General features: G+C 46.9%; 1 protein-coding gene across 3 annotated transcripts in view; it reads right to left on the bottom strand.

The window, feature by feature from the left end:
* Nucleotides 1-2619: 2619 nt before the first annotated feature.
* TTC7A (tetratricopeptide repeat domain 7A) overlaps nucleotides 2620-13153 on the bottom strand; it is a 181146-nt gene continuing 170612 nt past the window's right edge. For all 3 annotated transcript variants that reach the window (XM_054195000.1, XM_054195001.1, XM_054195003.1), the window contains exon 20: nucleotides 2620-8201. In XM_054195000.1, the coding sequence (XP_054050975.1) occupies nucleotides 7980-8201 (222 nt within the window). In that variant the 3' untranslated portion in view covers nucleotides 2620-7979. The remainder of the gene's footprint in view (nucleotides 8202-13153) is intronic.

Genomic DNA, 13153 nt, shown 5'->3' with positions numbered 1-13153 from the left:
GCGTGTCGGCTCCTCTCACAGCACCGCAAAACACAGGAATACTTACTGCTGATTAATTTACAGACATCCCTGTTCCCAGACCTCATTATGATAGCGTAAGCAACTGAAGACAAGGCTCCGAGGAGACCTTATAGCAGCCTTCCAGTACCTGAAGGGGGCCTACAGGAAGGATGGGGAGGGACTCTTTATCAGGGAGTGTAGTGATAGGATACAGGGTAACGGCCTCAAACTGAAAGAGGGGAGGTTTAGATTGGAGATCAGGAAGAAATTCTTTGCTGTGAGGGTGGTGAGGCACTGGAACAGGTTGCCCAGGGAAGCTGTGGATGCCCCATCCCTGGAGGTGTCCAAGGCCAGGCTGGATGGGGCTTTGAGCAGCCTGGTCTAGTGGGAGGTGTCCCTGCCCTTGGCAGGGGATTGGAACTAGATGGTCTTTAAGGTCCCTTCTAACCTGAACCATTCTACGATTCTATTCTATGATTATAAAAAAAGAAAATGATGTCTGACCTGTCACACATAATGTAATGAATCTTTTGCTTCGAGGGCCACCATTCTGCGTCCTTTGAGGGGTGACCAGAGCCAGGCAGGGGGCTGGTGGCCAGCCCGTAGGCGGGCTGTGGCCGGGGCTGTGTCCCTGGCTGTGGCGCGGAGCAGAGGCAGAGTGAAGGTTCAGGGAGGCCTTTGCAGTCGGGAGGCTGGTGAGGGGCTGCTTCACATTTGCTCTTACTCTCGCAGCCTGGGATTTTGGGGTGTTTCTCTCAGAAAAGCTGGTGAAGCTGGACTTTGCCTTTGTGAGAGCTTTTCAGTGAGGAAAAATGTCTGCAATTTTACATTTTTCACTGCTCTTTTGCTTTTTTAGGACATGTTACAGTGCTTTCCATTTTTGCTGTATAGGATTCAGATGTTCCATCTACCTGCTTCTCTTCCTCCATCAGCCAAATGATCGCAGCAGCTACATCAGTTTTAAATGGGATCAGATCTGCAGAGTCAGGGGAATGACCTGTAAGGGATTTGTGTTTTTTCCTCCAAAATGCAACACTTGCTTAACTTGGAGCGCCGAGAAAACCTTTGGCTCTTTTGCCCTTTAGTTGGTGGAGCTGCGGGGATGTTTTTGACCGTGAGATGTTGCCCTTCGTTTTGGAGACAACATAGCAGAGGAAACTGGTTTGAGCCACGGCTCAGTTAAATGCAGTAGTGTCTGCTAATGGCAACAGAATAAGCCAGTGATACCCACGTCTACTTTCTGTAACACCAGTATTAAAGACCAGTAGGTTATGTGTATATTTTTCCGTTGTTCCAGAGACTGGTTCAGGCACGTCTGACTGGGATGTGACATCTCCTGAGGGATATGGTTCAACACAGACTAAGTCAACACTGCTGCTTTGGTGACTCCACAAAAAAACCTGGCAGCCGGAGATTGTCGCAGAAGCCAGTATCTGGGCAGCAGCAGCAGCGATGCTTCTCGTCCCTTCCCTTGCCGTTTATGGGCCTGCTAAATATTTGGGGCTCCCAGGAGGCAGGAATATACTGTATGTATGAGTCGGTTTTACCCAGTCTGTAGCAGAAAGACAGAAGCGGAGATATGAATCAATTATTAAAAAATATACATAACATATATATTAAATTATTAAAACATATTAAATTATTCTTAATAACCTTTCAAGAGCATCATGTCAAAACTACCACTGAAATATAATTTGGTTCTCTGAAAGGGAAGAAGTAATTCTGAATTAAGGGTGGAGAGTACCCAAACCATCCGGAGCTCCTCCCAGCAACAATGAGGGGTGAAAAGGCTTATTTTCTTCCCAATTAAATGGAAAGGGAATATTAAATATCTGTGTGATGCGAAGAGGAGAATAGGCAATGTACTGGCATTAGGAGGGAAGCAAAGGTGAGTGGTCTCCCTCCGAGGGGACTGAACAATGAAATTCTCCCATTTTTGCTGGGGTTCAGTTGTACATACGCCCCAGTTGGGCTCCTACTCCGAGGGGCCATGGCAGCCTTCTCACTCCCTCTGCCCCCACCCCCAAACCCCCACACCACTGTTTCCCTTCCTTTCTGTATTGTGGGAAAGAGGGGGGAAAAGCCAGAGCTAGTATTTGGTTCGCTTCCATTTCCAGTTTTGAAGACTTTGTACTAACAGCTGAAGGGCTTAAGTCTGTTATTGCCGCAGAGGAACCTTGTTCTGCTTGAGCTATACTGAATACACTCGTAAACCAAAGCAGCCACAGTAATGAAGAAATGCTCTTCAAAAACCCTGTCCTTAATCTCATTTGAGTATGAAACTAAGGGGCTGGCTTTTTAAGAAGGCCCTCTTGAAGCTTGCCCAAAAGATTAATGTGTAAATGTGAAGAATGCTCTGGAAGCACTTGAATGGAGACATTTATTTCCAAATACCCACAGGAGTAACTGTTTGTAGCAAAAAGATGATTAATGACATTGTGGCCAAAATAAGGTGCGTCCCTAAACGTGATTGCATAGTATTTGCATATTACCTCGATGTTAGAGTTTCTCACACTACCTTTGTTTATTTTTACTGGAAGAAGCACAAAAAAAGCATGATGCTTGCTTAAATCTCCATAAATCCAAACATCTGAAGCTACATTGCTCCTTTTTCCTGGCTCTGTTCCTCTCGGAAAGCACGCCGCTTGTATGCTCACTCTCCTTTTTCCCATGAACTACAGGGTGTAGGCCAAAATACCCTTTGCAACTGGTAACTTGCTAGGCACACTAGGTTCCAGTTAATATAACAAATGGCCATTTCATAATGCTTGAAGTATCTGTGGCATGAATATATTAAAAGTCCTAAAATTGGCAGGAAACACGAGGAGCATTTTTCGTTTTCCACAGGGTCAATTTTATTCATCTGGTGAAAACATCTTACAATGACAAAAAAAAGTTAAGTTACATGGAAAACTGATTCCGACAACCGTGTTAACAATATTCAAGTGGCAGGTAGGAAACGCTCGTACAAACACCTCTCTGTGCCCCGGCTCGAGGAGGTTCTTACTCGTATCATCACAGGCTGCTCCAAAATGGTGCGGTGTCGCATCTCTATCAGTGGTTTTAGCTACAGACGGGCACGTGTTTCCGTGGGGAAACCAGCGGGGTCTTTCAGCATCCCGTTATTCGGGAACCTGCCTTGGTTTTTCTGGAGTTAAAGGTGTGAGCCAGTTCGTTAAAGGCGAAGTTGGAGGAACCATCTTGGCAGCTGCTGGGCCAGTGGTTACCTCCCCTCCTGCCAACATCAGTGAACCGACGGATGTTTCAGCTTCTCATTTCTAAGAAAATAACTCTTTATCTGACCGTGCACTGATATACCCTGCGGCACTGAACAACAACTTAGCAGTGGGGAGACCTTCGCCTGCAGCCAGGCTTAGGGAGCAGTCAGAGGGTCGGTGAAACCAGCACGAGCGAGGGGGTGCCGGCGAGCATGACCGTGCAGCTGGTGGCAGCGGCCACCTCGCAGGTGACAGCAGGCACCAGGGCAGTGCTGATGGGCACCCAGACAGGCACTGCGGATGTCCCTTTGGGCATAAAGCAGCTCTCCTTAGCCAAATACGTGACACGCTGGGAGAGGGAGAGGCGTCTCAGCTACACATGCTCGTTGCATAATTGTCAAATATGCCTGTAATACAATTCCGTCAAAGGCAATTATCGCTGCAGCACGGTTGCTCTGGGAAGCCTTCCTCTCCTAGGCTGAATTGCAACTATCAAATCTCTGTTGGTTTGGCTGAAAAAAGATCACGGCAGTGATGCCTTTTCACTAAAAAGGATCGTTTCCCACTCTGCTGTCATTAAAATGAAATATAAACTAGCCAAACTCTGTCTTCACCAAGATTCTCCAAAAATGGAACATTTTCTGGATAAAATAACTGTAATTCCAACTGCAGCAGTCAGTGCTGTGCCTACTTTGGTACCCAGCCAGTGAATTTTAAAGTAAACACCCTCCAGGACTGTTCTCCATTTGGATTTATTAGTCATTACCAAGAAAAGATAATTAGCACTTCTGAAGCATTGTGATAATCAGTAGCACGAACTGTTACCAATAGAAACGGACTGGGGTACTTGTGCAGCGCAGGAACATGGCAGCTCTGTTGTACTCCCTGTACGGAACGTGGATACCAGTGGGCAGATCCTCAGCTGGAGGAAATGCTCATAAACACCAACAACTCCAGCGGAGCTAATGACAGTTTACACGGGGTAAGGCAGGGAGGAGGGGGGTTGTTCCCTGGCCTGTTGGGCTTCTCCTTCTGTTATCCTGGAGGCAGAGTCATTTTTGTTACAATATACAAACGTTCTTGTTGGTCAAAGGCAACAGCAAATACTACTCCCTTATTGTGCAACAGAAAAATAGGAGCGAATTATTTTTCTTTTGTATGTACCCTGCCAACATAAAGGAAAATAACCTCGTGGTGGAACGAGAGGAACCTGGGCATGCCTGTATCGTTTTGGCAACGACGCCCTTTTTCTCTTCCCCTTTCTAAACTAATGACAAAACTCTGTTGGACTCAAGTCAGTGCTAAAACTCACAGGATTGGTATTTCACTTATTGTTCCCCAAACTTCCGTTACTTATGATCATCTGTAATAATCACATGAGGGATGGGATGTAAATCTTACGTTCTTAGTCTCAAACTCTGATGGTTAAGCATGCCAGGCTCCGGGCTATACAAAGAAGTATTACTGAGCCCAGGGAAGTAGGTCTATTAAATTTACCAACGTTGCTGTCTAAATAAGTACTACAATACATAGGCTTGTCTGATGTAGCTGTCTTTGTTGTTCTGTACCTGGCAGTATGAACAAAATCCACGGTGAAGAACAGAGGCAGCATATAAGCTTGGGAAAGCTTCTGTTTTGGTGAGCACTAATAACAAATGTAGCTAGAGGATTTATCCCCCCAAAGACTTGCAAGTCTGAACCAACCACTCTCTTTCCTGCAATGCAGAGAGCATTTCAGGCCAATATGACACCCCTCCAGCCAACGGGTGCTTCGTATCCTCTGGGAAGCACACAGCAAATCTCACGATCGAGTCCAGTTTCTATGCAAAGTACTTTGTCTGCAACTGACGGACGGGCTGTGGTGTGCTGCGCTGGTGGAGGGCACCTTACCCATGTAACGCCTATTGATGCTGATGGCATTTACTCGTGTAGGTCTTCCTTGCCACACCTGAAGCAGAGACTCTTAGGACGCCAATTCCTATGCCAGTAACACTCCTTAATGCGCACGACAAATACGGGACCACCCTGGCAACATCTGACTCTGGGTGATAACACTCGAAGCACTGGTGCACGTTTGCACCTCTCCTAGGAAGATGATTGCTGTGGCAAGTCTCATTATCGCCGAGATGAAGTTCGCCTGATGGCAACAAATGCGACGGGCTGGTGGCTGTTTACAAGCTATGCATGCAGAAGGAAATGGATCTGTGAGTGTTTGCTTCTCAGCTGCTGCTGGGAAACGGGCACCCTCCTGCCAGCGACGTCATGGACCTCTTAAAGCGGGTTCCTCGGTCGCAGAGGTGGATGCATAGCTTGTACTCAAATAGCTGTCCGGTACATAGAAGTTGCTATGGCAGCGCTTTGCAGATATGCAGACATATGTTGCACAAGAAAGCGGTGATGTGGGACCACACTGACTCTTTTTTTGTGTCTTACACAGAAGGCTCGCTCCCACCCTGGGAACTGTGGAGCAGTTCCAGTACCGGAATATAGTATCTGTCTATATATATATATATATCTACTTAAGTCTATTGTCAGATTGCATCTGACTGTGGAACTGAGTTTAAAACACCTGGGTAACAATTTACATATTATGTCAACAACACCACCTCTTCCTCCACCCCTTCCCCCTTTCCCACCTGCAGCGCGGAGCAAGCCGACTTCATAGCATCCTTCACAGCAAAATGGGTCTCTGCTGCGTCTTTTTGTCTTCATGAAACTCATTTAATTCTGGTACTTTAACACCTACTCCTTCCTCTGCTGCTGGTGCTATTGTAAAGGAGAAACGCGGCCGGGTAACACTGTCTCCTTGGAAACCTGCCTCTGGCCTAAAAAGCTCGGTTTGGTGCCTGTGTGGCACTTGAAAGCCAGAGACTTCGGGGGCTGAGCACCTTTGAGGCTGGGCTGCTTTCACTCCAGATCCCTCAGTAACAGAGGAATAAGCTGGGCTATTGCACCAGCACAATTTAATGGAAAAAAAAAAATATATATATTGGCCTGGGAGTGCAACAGGCTGCTGAGAGAAACCTGAGGGCAGTGTACTTCCGAGGGGAGGCAGGAGCTGAAGCTGCCTGGGGACAGGAGCTCTGCGATGGTGCGGTCTGGGAGCAGCACAAGGGGCCACCTCTCGATTAACCTCCAGATTTCCAAATAATTGTAAACAACGCTGACTTCAAGTCTGCTGCCAGAGCCTCAGGCTCTTTAAGAAATAACCGCTACTCATTTATTGCCTGAGGATATTATTATTTCCGGAATGAACTAGTTGCGGATCACAATACTGGGCAGAATTATAGGACAAAGTGTGTTTTAGTGCAAAACTACGTACGAAATAGTCACAAATCTTCTTTGGACAGAAACGGGCACAGAGCCCCAACCTTTTGTTGTAGAAAAGTGCCCGCAGCTCATTTCTGCATCATCTTCGTCTTGGGACTGGCCCATCCGGGGCTGGCTGTCGCGTGTGGTGTGACAGCAGGGTAGAGCTCTGCCTGGCTGCCGAGGCCCCGGGGAGGTCAAGCACAGCTAAGGAGCAGCTTAGCAGGGGCTATGCCAGCTGCGTCCCCCCGCCCCGGCTCGGCCAGCCCTGGGCAGGCTGTGCGGATTAGGAGCTCTTCAAATGGCTCGGAAGAGATCACTCTTACATCTGATACGATAGGCAAAATGATCCTGCTCCGCTGAAGGCTCAGCTCCGTACCTCTAATGTGAAATTTCTACAGACAATCCAAAGATTTGGTTTGTAAGACAGAAGTAATTCATATATACACACACTGCCTTCAGCATACTTTCCCTTAAAAGACTGCTGCCATCTTTTATATCATGAAAAGACGGATATGGAAATGTTTTGTGCCAGGAATGGTAATGCAGTCGAGCACAAAGCACAAAGTGGCACAAAGCCACCATATACTGGTAATCACTATATTCCTCACTAAAAGTGATGCAATAGGTAATTAATAAGAATGAAGCTCTGAGTTTATAACTAGCTATTTCATGTAAGCCCTTTCAATAAATATGTAATTGGAGATACATATATGTTTTTAATACTAGTTCAAGTGTGAACTTATTTGGTCTTTGGTCTTTCTGCTTTTGTGAATCATACTGCAATAGCAGCTTTAAAAAAAAATAAATTTTAATTTAAATCGGTCTAGGCAAGTACCACACTAAATATAGTGAGCTTATGCAGTACATAAGAGCAAGGCAGGAAAAAGGATTATCAAAATAGCTGAAATAATTCTGTAAACGGCATATACTGCATGTCTATATTATTTAATTGTCATTCCTATCCTGTCAGATCTGTGTGGCGGCAGCCACGTGCTTAAGCACCACTTGGTCAAGTTAATTGGTGCATTTACTCCTGTTTAGAGCAGGTCTGGGCTCTAATTCAGGGCTTGGGGTTTTTATCCTTAATGAAAATCAAAAGGTGCAAGTGCTTAGAACAGCTGTACTCTAGCATGACCTATTCTACAGACAGTCACCTTGAACCAACACTTTGAAATAAGCCTTGATTAACTTGCTTAGCTCAAGCCTGACTTGAACAGGAGGTTAGCCAGGCACCTGTGAAGAAAAAGGCATTCTATATCTCTGCCTGTTGCAAATTCTTGTACAGTTAGGCTTGCCTCAGCTCAGCATGTAGGCCTGAGCCCCATCCTGGAATTATTTTGCCAATTTCCAGGCTACAATGGCACTTTTCTGTTGGGCTTTTTCTTTGTTTATTTGTTTGGTTTTGGTGTCTATCCGCGGAATGAAGGTGCTTAGCTGCAGGGCAAAGCTTCAGAGCTCCCTGGGTATGACGGTGAAGGGGATGACAGGACTGCTGGATTCAAGGTCCAAAGCGGTGAGGAAGCATTCGATGGCCGCTTCATTTTTCCCCTGAGCTTGCAAAACCTCTCCAAGGCTGTTCCAGGCCCTGTGACTGGTGGTCTGGATCCGGATGGCGTCTCTGAGAACTTTCTGGGCCAGGTCCCTCCGCCCAAGTCTGTTCAGCACCAGCCCCTGTCAAGAAACAAGGGACAAGCCGTTAACAACGGCACAAAACAGAGGAAGAAACGGAGCGCCCTGAGCTCCCAGCAAGCTGGGCAGACGTATGAGTTCAGGCATGGGAGTCTTATGGGGGGAATCTCTCCACCTATTTCTGGAGAAGAGAAGCAATCAGCTTTTAAGGTCTGCTTTTTTTGATTGTGATGTGTAATTTAAAAAAACAATTGCAAAAACATTTTTTTTTAAGCAGAGCCTGATCCAGCTCTGCAAGTGCTCCCGCTGCGTGTTACTGGGAGAGCGTATACTGGTGCTATATAAAGGAAAGGCTACAGGCCCTTTAAGCATCCCTCCCTCCTCGACTAGGTTACACTGGCTTCTAATCCCCAGGAAAATATACACAGGTTCAATTACACGGAGTATCTAAATTAACTCTTGCACATCTGGAACATCCAGCTGAGGCTGAGGTAAAGTCTCTCTGCTCCTACATCCTGACCATAGAGAAAGGTCTTTCTTCTTAACAAATGGGACTAGAGGGACGCAGTCCCCTTCCAGCCTTCTAGGGGCAGGCTGTATGTAACAATGTGGGCCCTCTGTCCTCCTGCCCTCCAGTGTAGAACCTAAAGCAGCGTGAGGGAGGAGAAGGATGGAGGAACCTTGTTTAAAAAGCTGTCCTTAGGGTAAGAAAAGACACAAGTGGGTGTAACCATCTGGAAGGAACAGGAGCGGGAGGATGAAAGAAGTCGTAGGAAGAACATGTTTTCCTATAGGGCTCGCATGCATGCATCTGAACCCACAAGGATCTAATGAGCCTTTAATTATACGACAGTCAACCACACCAAGCCCAGATGGTCACGTGGGCTTTGCTGGCCACAATGCATTAGTGGCATTTTTGCTGCTTCCTCCTGAAGGTGTGCACACCAGGATGAATCTCCCACCAGCTTCATCCAGGCCTTTTCCAGCCTGTGGAAGAAGCAGCCAACACTTTCATGTCGCCTGCCAAGCTCTGCACGGCCTCTGCCTGCACTCACTCTTGGAAATGTTGGAAAGTGAGATGACTGCCTGACTTCATGCTTTTCCTGGGACTACGTAGTATGTGGATGCAGTCATATATATGAAGAAAAGCATTAGCTTCACCTTTAATGGGTCTAATTGCCTTTAGGGGATATGAAAATACATTAGAAACCTGAAATCTCCTACAACCAGAACCCAAAGAAATTTCTGATGAAAGAATGGTGATACTTTTGGCATTAGTGAAGATCTTGCTTTTGTCTTGCTTTTGTTTGTTTTCTCAAAAGTGCCATTAGATGCAGGGTGCCTCAGCATGACTAAGACCCCTATAGTCAGTGACAGTACTAATACATACAGAAACACGGTACTTTGCCTGAGAGAAAAATTAAGAAACACCCATTTAATCAAGTATAGGCGGTACTGTGAAAAGCTTCACTGCCTCTTTCTTGCCCATAACCTTGACCCGAATACTCAACTCAGAATCAAATCTGATCATCTAAAGGTGCAGTGGGGATGTTTTTTCTTCAGGTTTCTCTCTCTGTTGGAAAATGATGAGGCAACGGGGCCTAATCTTATCGTCCCCTTGTGAGCAGGCGCAGGTGGCACAGAGGTACCCTGATGGGAGAGGCTGGTTCCTCTAGAGGTATCTGCCCGGAGATGACCGGAGGCACGTAATGACAGACTGGAAGGAATTTGTGCAATTATAATTTGAGTCACCCGCTTGACAGGGATAATGAGGCATAGAAAGGGCAAGTAGTGTGCCCATAGCAAATCTGCTGCCGAGCCAAGAATAGACGGCAGCTATCTCAGCTCAAGTCTGTCTTCAACCTCAAAACCACTCTTCCTAAAAGCTCGTCCTGTTGCGCTGACCGAGCAGAGCCGACTGTGCTCTCTGGTGGCCGGGGACCCATCGCTGTCCTCACCCTGACACTAAGCGGCATCAAGCCTCTCGACGCTGCCGGAGGGCTGCTGGCCCCGGAGGCACAGGGGCCAGCGAGCCCGTGCAGCTGCTGCCTGTCATCCCTCTCCAACGAGGAGGGGAATTCCCTGCCCGGCTGACATCTCGCGCCTCTCAACAATGCTGCAGTGAAATCCACCTCATCGTAAACTGCTCGTGCAGCACAGCTCCCTCCTCCGCCCCAGCACCCTTGTTGGTCAAGGACCAGGGGCTGGTGTGGCTCGTCCCCCATGGCTCCCCAGCACCGAGCCACTGCGTTTCATTTTGCCTGTGGTTGAGGAGGAACAGAGCTTTGCACCTCATGGTCCCTGCAGCTGTTTTGCAGCACTGGGAGGAGGCTGTAGGCAAACCGCAGGTACTGTCTTCACCTGGGGGAGGTGCCGAAGTGTAGCCCACCAGTAAGTGCAGCACATGTGAACATTTGCTCATCAGTATTCAGTGCTTTCAAGCATGCCAGTTTATCTGAAAGAACATTTGTGAACCCTCAGAAAGGGTGATCTCGGGCTCCGCAAAGCCAGCGGAAAGCCTCCTGTTGATGCTGCAGTATACTGCATGAGTGAAAAACTGCTATACGTTTTTGGGGAGAAACACAGGAGGAAACATGTGCTAAAGGAGGTAATGAATCCCCCTGCTCCTCCTTGCTTACACGTGCCAAACGCTGCCCAGCTCTATGGCCCTTCCCAGACATGCCCACCGTCCCGCTTCCCTCTTGTTCTGACCAGGAACAGCCCCGTGTCCCCTTCTTGCCCATGCGCCTGGACTTCCATGCAGTGTGGGCAAAAGAGGCTGTGCTTCAGGCCTCAGCCCAAGCAGGGGTCAGGGTGCGGGCAATCCCCTCTCCAACCCAGGCTCTGCAAATGTTCCCAAAGCCCAGTGCTGAGACCTACTCCTTCACCCAGAGTGAGCCGCGACAGATGGTGTCAGCCTTTCCAGCGAGGCTTAACTGAACCAGCAGAAATATGCTGCTGGATGTTTAAAGGACAGGTTGAACATCATTAATTCTGCGTGCAGGAGAGTTTCTTGCTTTGCCTTTCCTCTCTCCCTTCCTCTCCGCCCTGCTCCTTGCAAACCACAAGCATTTTGTGAGAGCTGGAGGCTGCACAATCCCCAAGCCTCACGAAGACACAGCACTGAGCACTTCAGTTTTTTGTTTCCCTGAGGTATTTGCACTTGAGAGCTTCTCCTCGCTACTGAATTTCTTATTTCCCCATGGAGTCTGGCTTGCTATAAGCAATGCCTGCATGTTGTTGCTATGTAGGTCCAGCTGGAATCTGCCTACAGAGCAAAAGAAAAAAATTATATATAAATTCAGAAAGCCACCCACTGACAGGCAATTTGCATTTTTATCTGGAAGATATTTTTTTTTAAATAAAGATTTTTCTAATGAAAGTTCAGTTCCTGAGTTTCTATGGAAACTCATCTGCTTGGTGTGCATGCATAATTTCATAAAGTCAGATCTCAGGAAGATGAGCAATTAGTATAAATATAAGCAGGAATGTGATTAAGGGTCTCATCCTCTTACTCCTGAAGATGGAGGGTGGGGCTGGGTTTTGTTGTTTTTCCTTGGTTTGTGTTTGTGTTTTTGTCAAATTAAGGCAGAAACGGGTGTACAAGGTGGCCTCGCTCCTCTGCCACCTCCTGGCTAGCACTGGCACTTCTGGTTTTGCCCGGGTGTTTTCCTCCCAAACATGGGAGGAACTTTAAATATGGTCTTCTCTGTCAGTGGTGTTGGTACCGAGTCAGGCCCTAAATATGGTCTAAATATACAGTCTTCTGGTTTTGCCGGGGTATTTTCCTCCCAAAGATGGAAGGTACCTCTAAATACGGTCTTCTCTGTTAGTGGTGTTGGTACTGAGTCAGGCCCTATGGAGCAACGAGGACAGCCTTCTTTTTAAACTCAAGCATATTATAAATGGTAAAAATCCCTAAACCAAACCAAAAGGTGTGTGGGAATCCTTTTGGTTTTGAGCTCCTGTGAGCAGCGTGTTGCTGGGGCTCGCACCAGGCCTGTGCTAGCCACACGCAGGCATTTCGTGTGCTGCTTGTGTTAATATAGCTGTGTGGCGCTTGGATGCTAACTCACTCACTCAAGGAGGTCTGAGGGTAACTTGCGCAGATTAATTTAATTTTCTTCTTTAGGTCTGAAGACACACTTCAGACCTTGTAAACAGAGGCAGGGTAGCGAAGGTTGTGATTTCAAGCCAGACTGTAAAAGACGGCGCTGAAAGCACTGGAAGAAATTCATTTGAGGTGAAGGGCTGTGGCACAGCGAAGCTGGTACAGTCTAGCAGCGCACAAAGGCAAAGGGCAGGTGGCGAATTTGGTTTGCCGATTTAGGGTGCCTTACACTGGCAGTTGGACTCCTGAATTTATCGGTTTTAATTTCAGGGGACGGGGAGTGCGCATGGGAAGCTTTTTCAAAGGTATTTTTGACCTTGTCTGCATGCAAAACAAAACCTAAACCACTTCTATAGCGACTCTGGGTTGGACTCCCTTGCCTTCAGTGATGTGATACTTAGTAATTGATACTTCAGTGAGGCTATTTTTGTTTTAGAATAGGAGAGCCATATTTCACTGTAAGTTAGATGAGCAAAAAAGTGACTTGTTTTCAATTTCCACTAATAAAGAAAATGAGCATAAGCCCCACTTGAAGTCCCACTTCAGAAGGTCATGAAATTTCTGATCTGTGCCTTTATTTCCTTGGAGTTCGACAAAACCTCCTTAAAGGTTGTTAGCTCATAAAATTCCCAGCAAAAACATTATGGAAGACTACAAAATAAGCCTCACGTACAAGCTGGAGTTTATTTTTAGTAATGAAAGTCAAAACTTCCTTTGCAGATGTTTAGTTCAAACACCTGATGAGCCGCAGGGAGTTATCCTGAGTCTTGGCATCCTTGTCTCCTTTCACTAAGGTGGCACAGATTTACTTGTTCTTTCCTCTGGGGCTTGCGTCGCAAAGAGATGTCCAGAAAAATGTTTTATTTCATTCCTGGAGGATTGC

Source organism: Rissa tridactyla, chromosome 3 (assembly GCF_028500815.1).
Source record: "Rissa tridactyla isolate bRisTri1 chromosome 3, bRisTri1.patW.cur.20221130, whole genome shotgun sequence".
In the NCBI taxonomy this organism is placed as follows: Eukaryota; Metazoa; Chordata; class Aves; order Charadriiformes; family Laridae; genus Rissa; species Rissa tridactyla.
The sequence above is the reverse complement of the archived record's forward strand: the minus strand, read 5'-3'. Positions and strand labels throughout refer to the sequence as shown.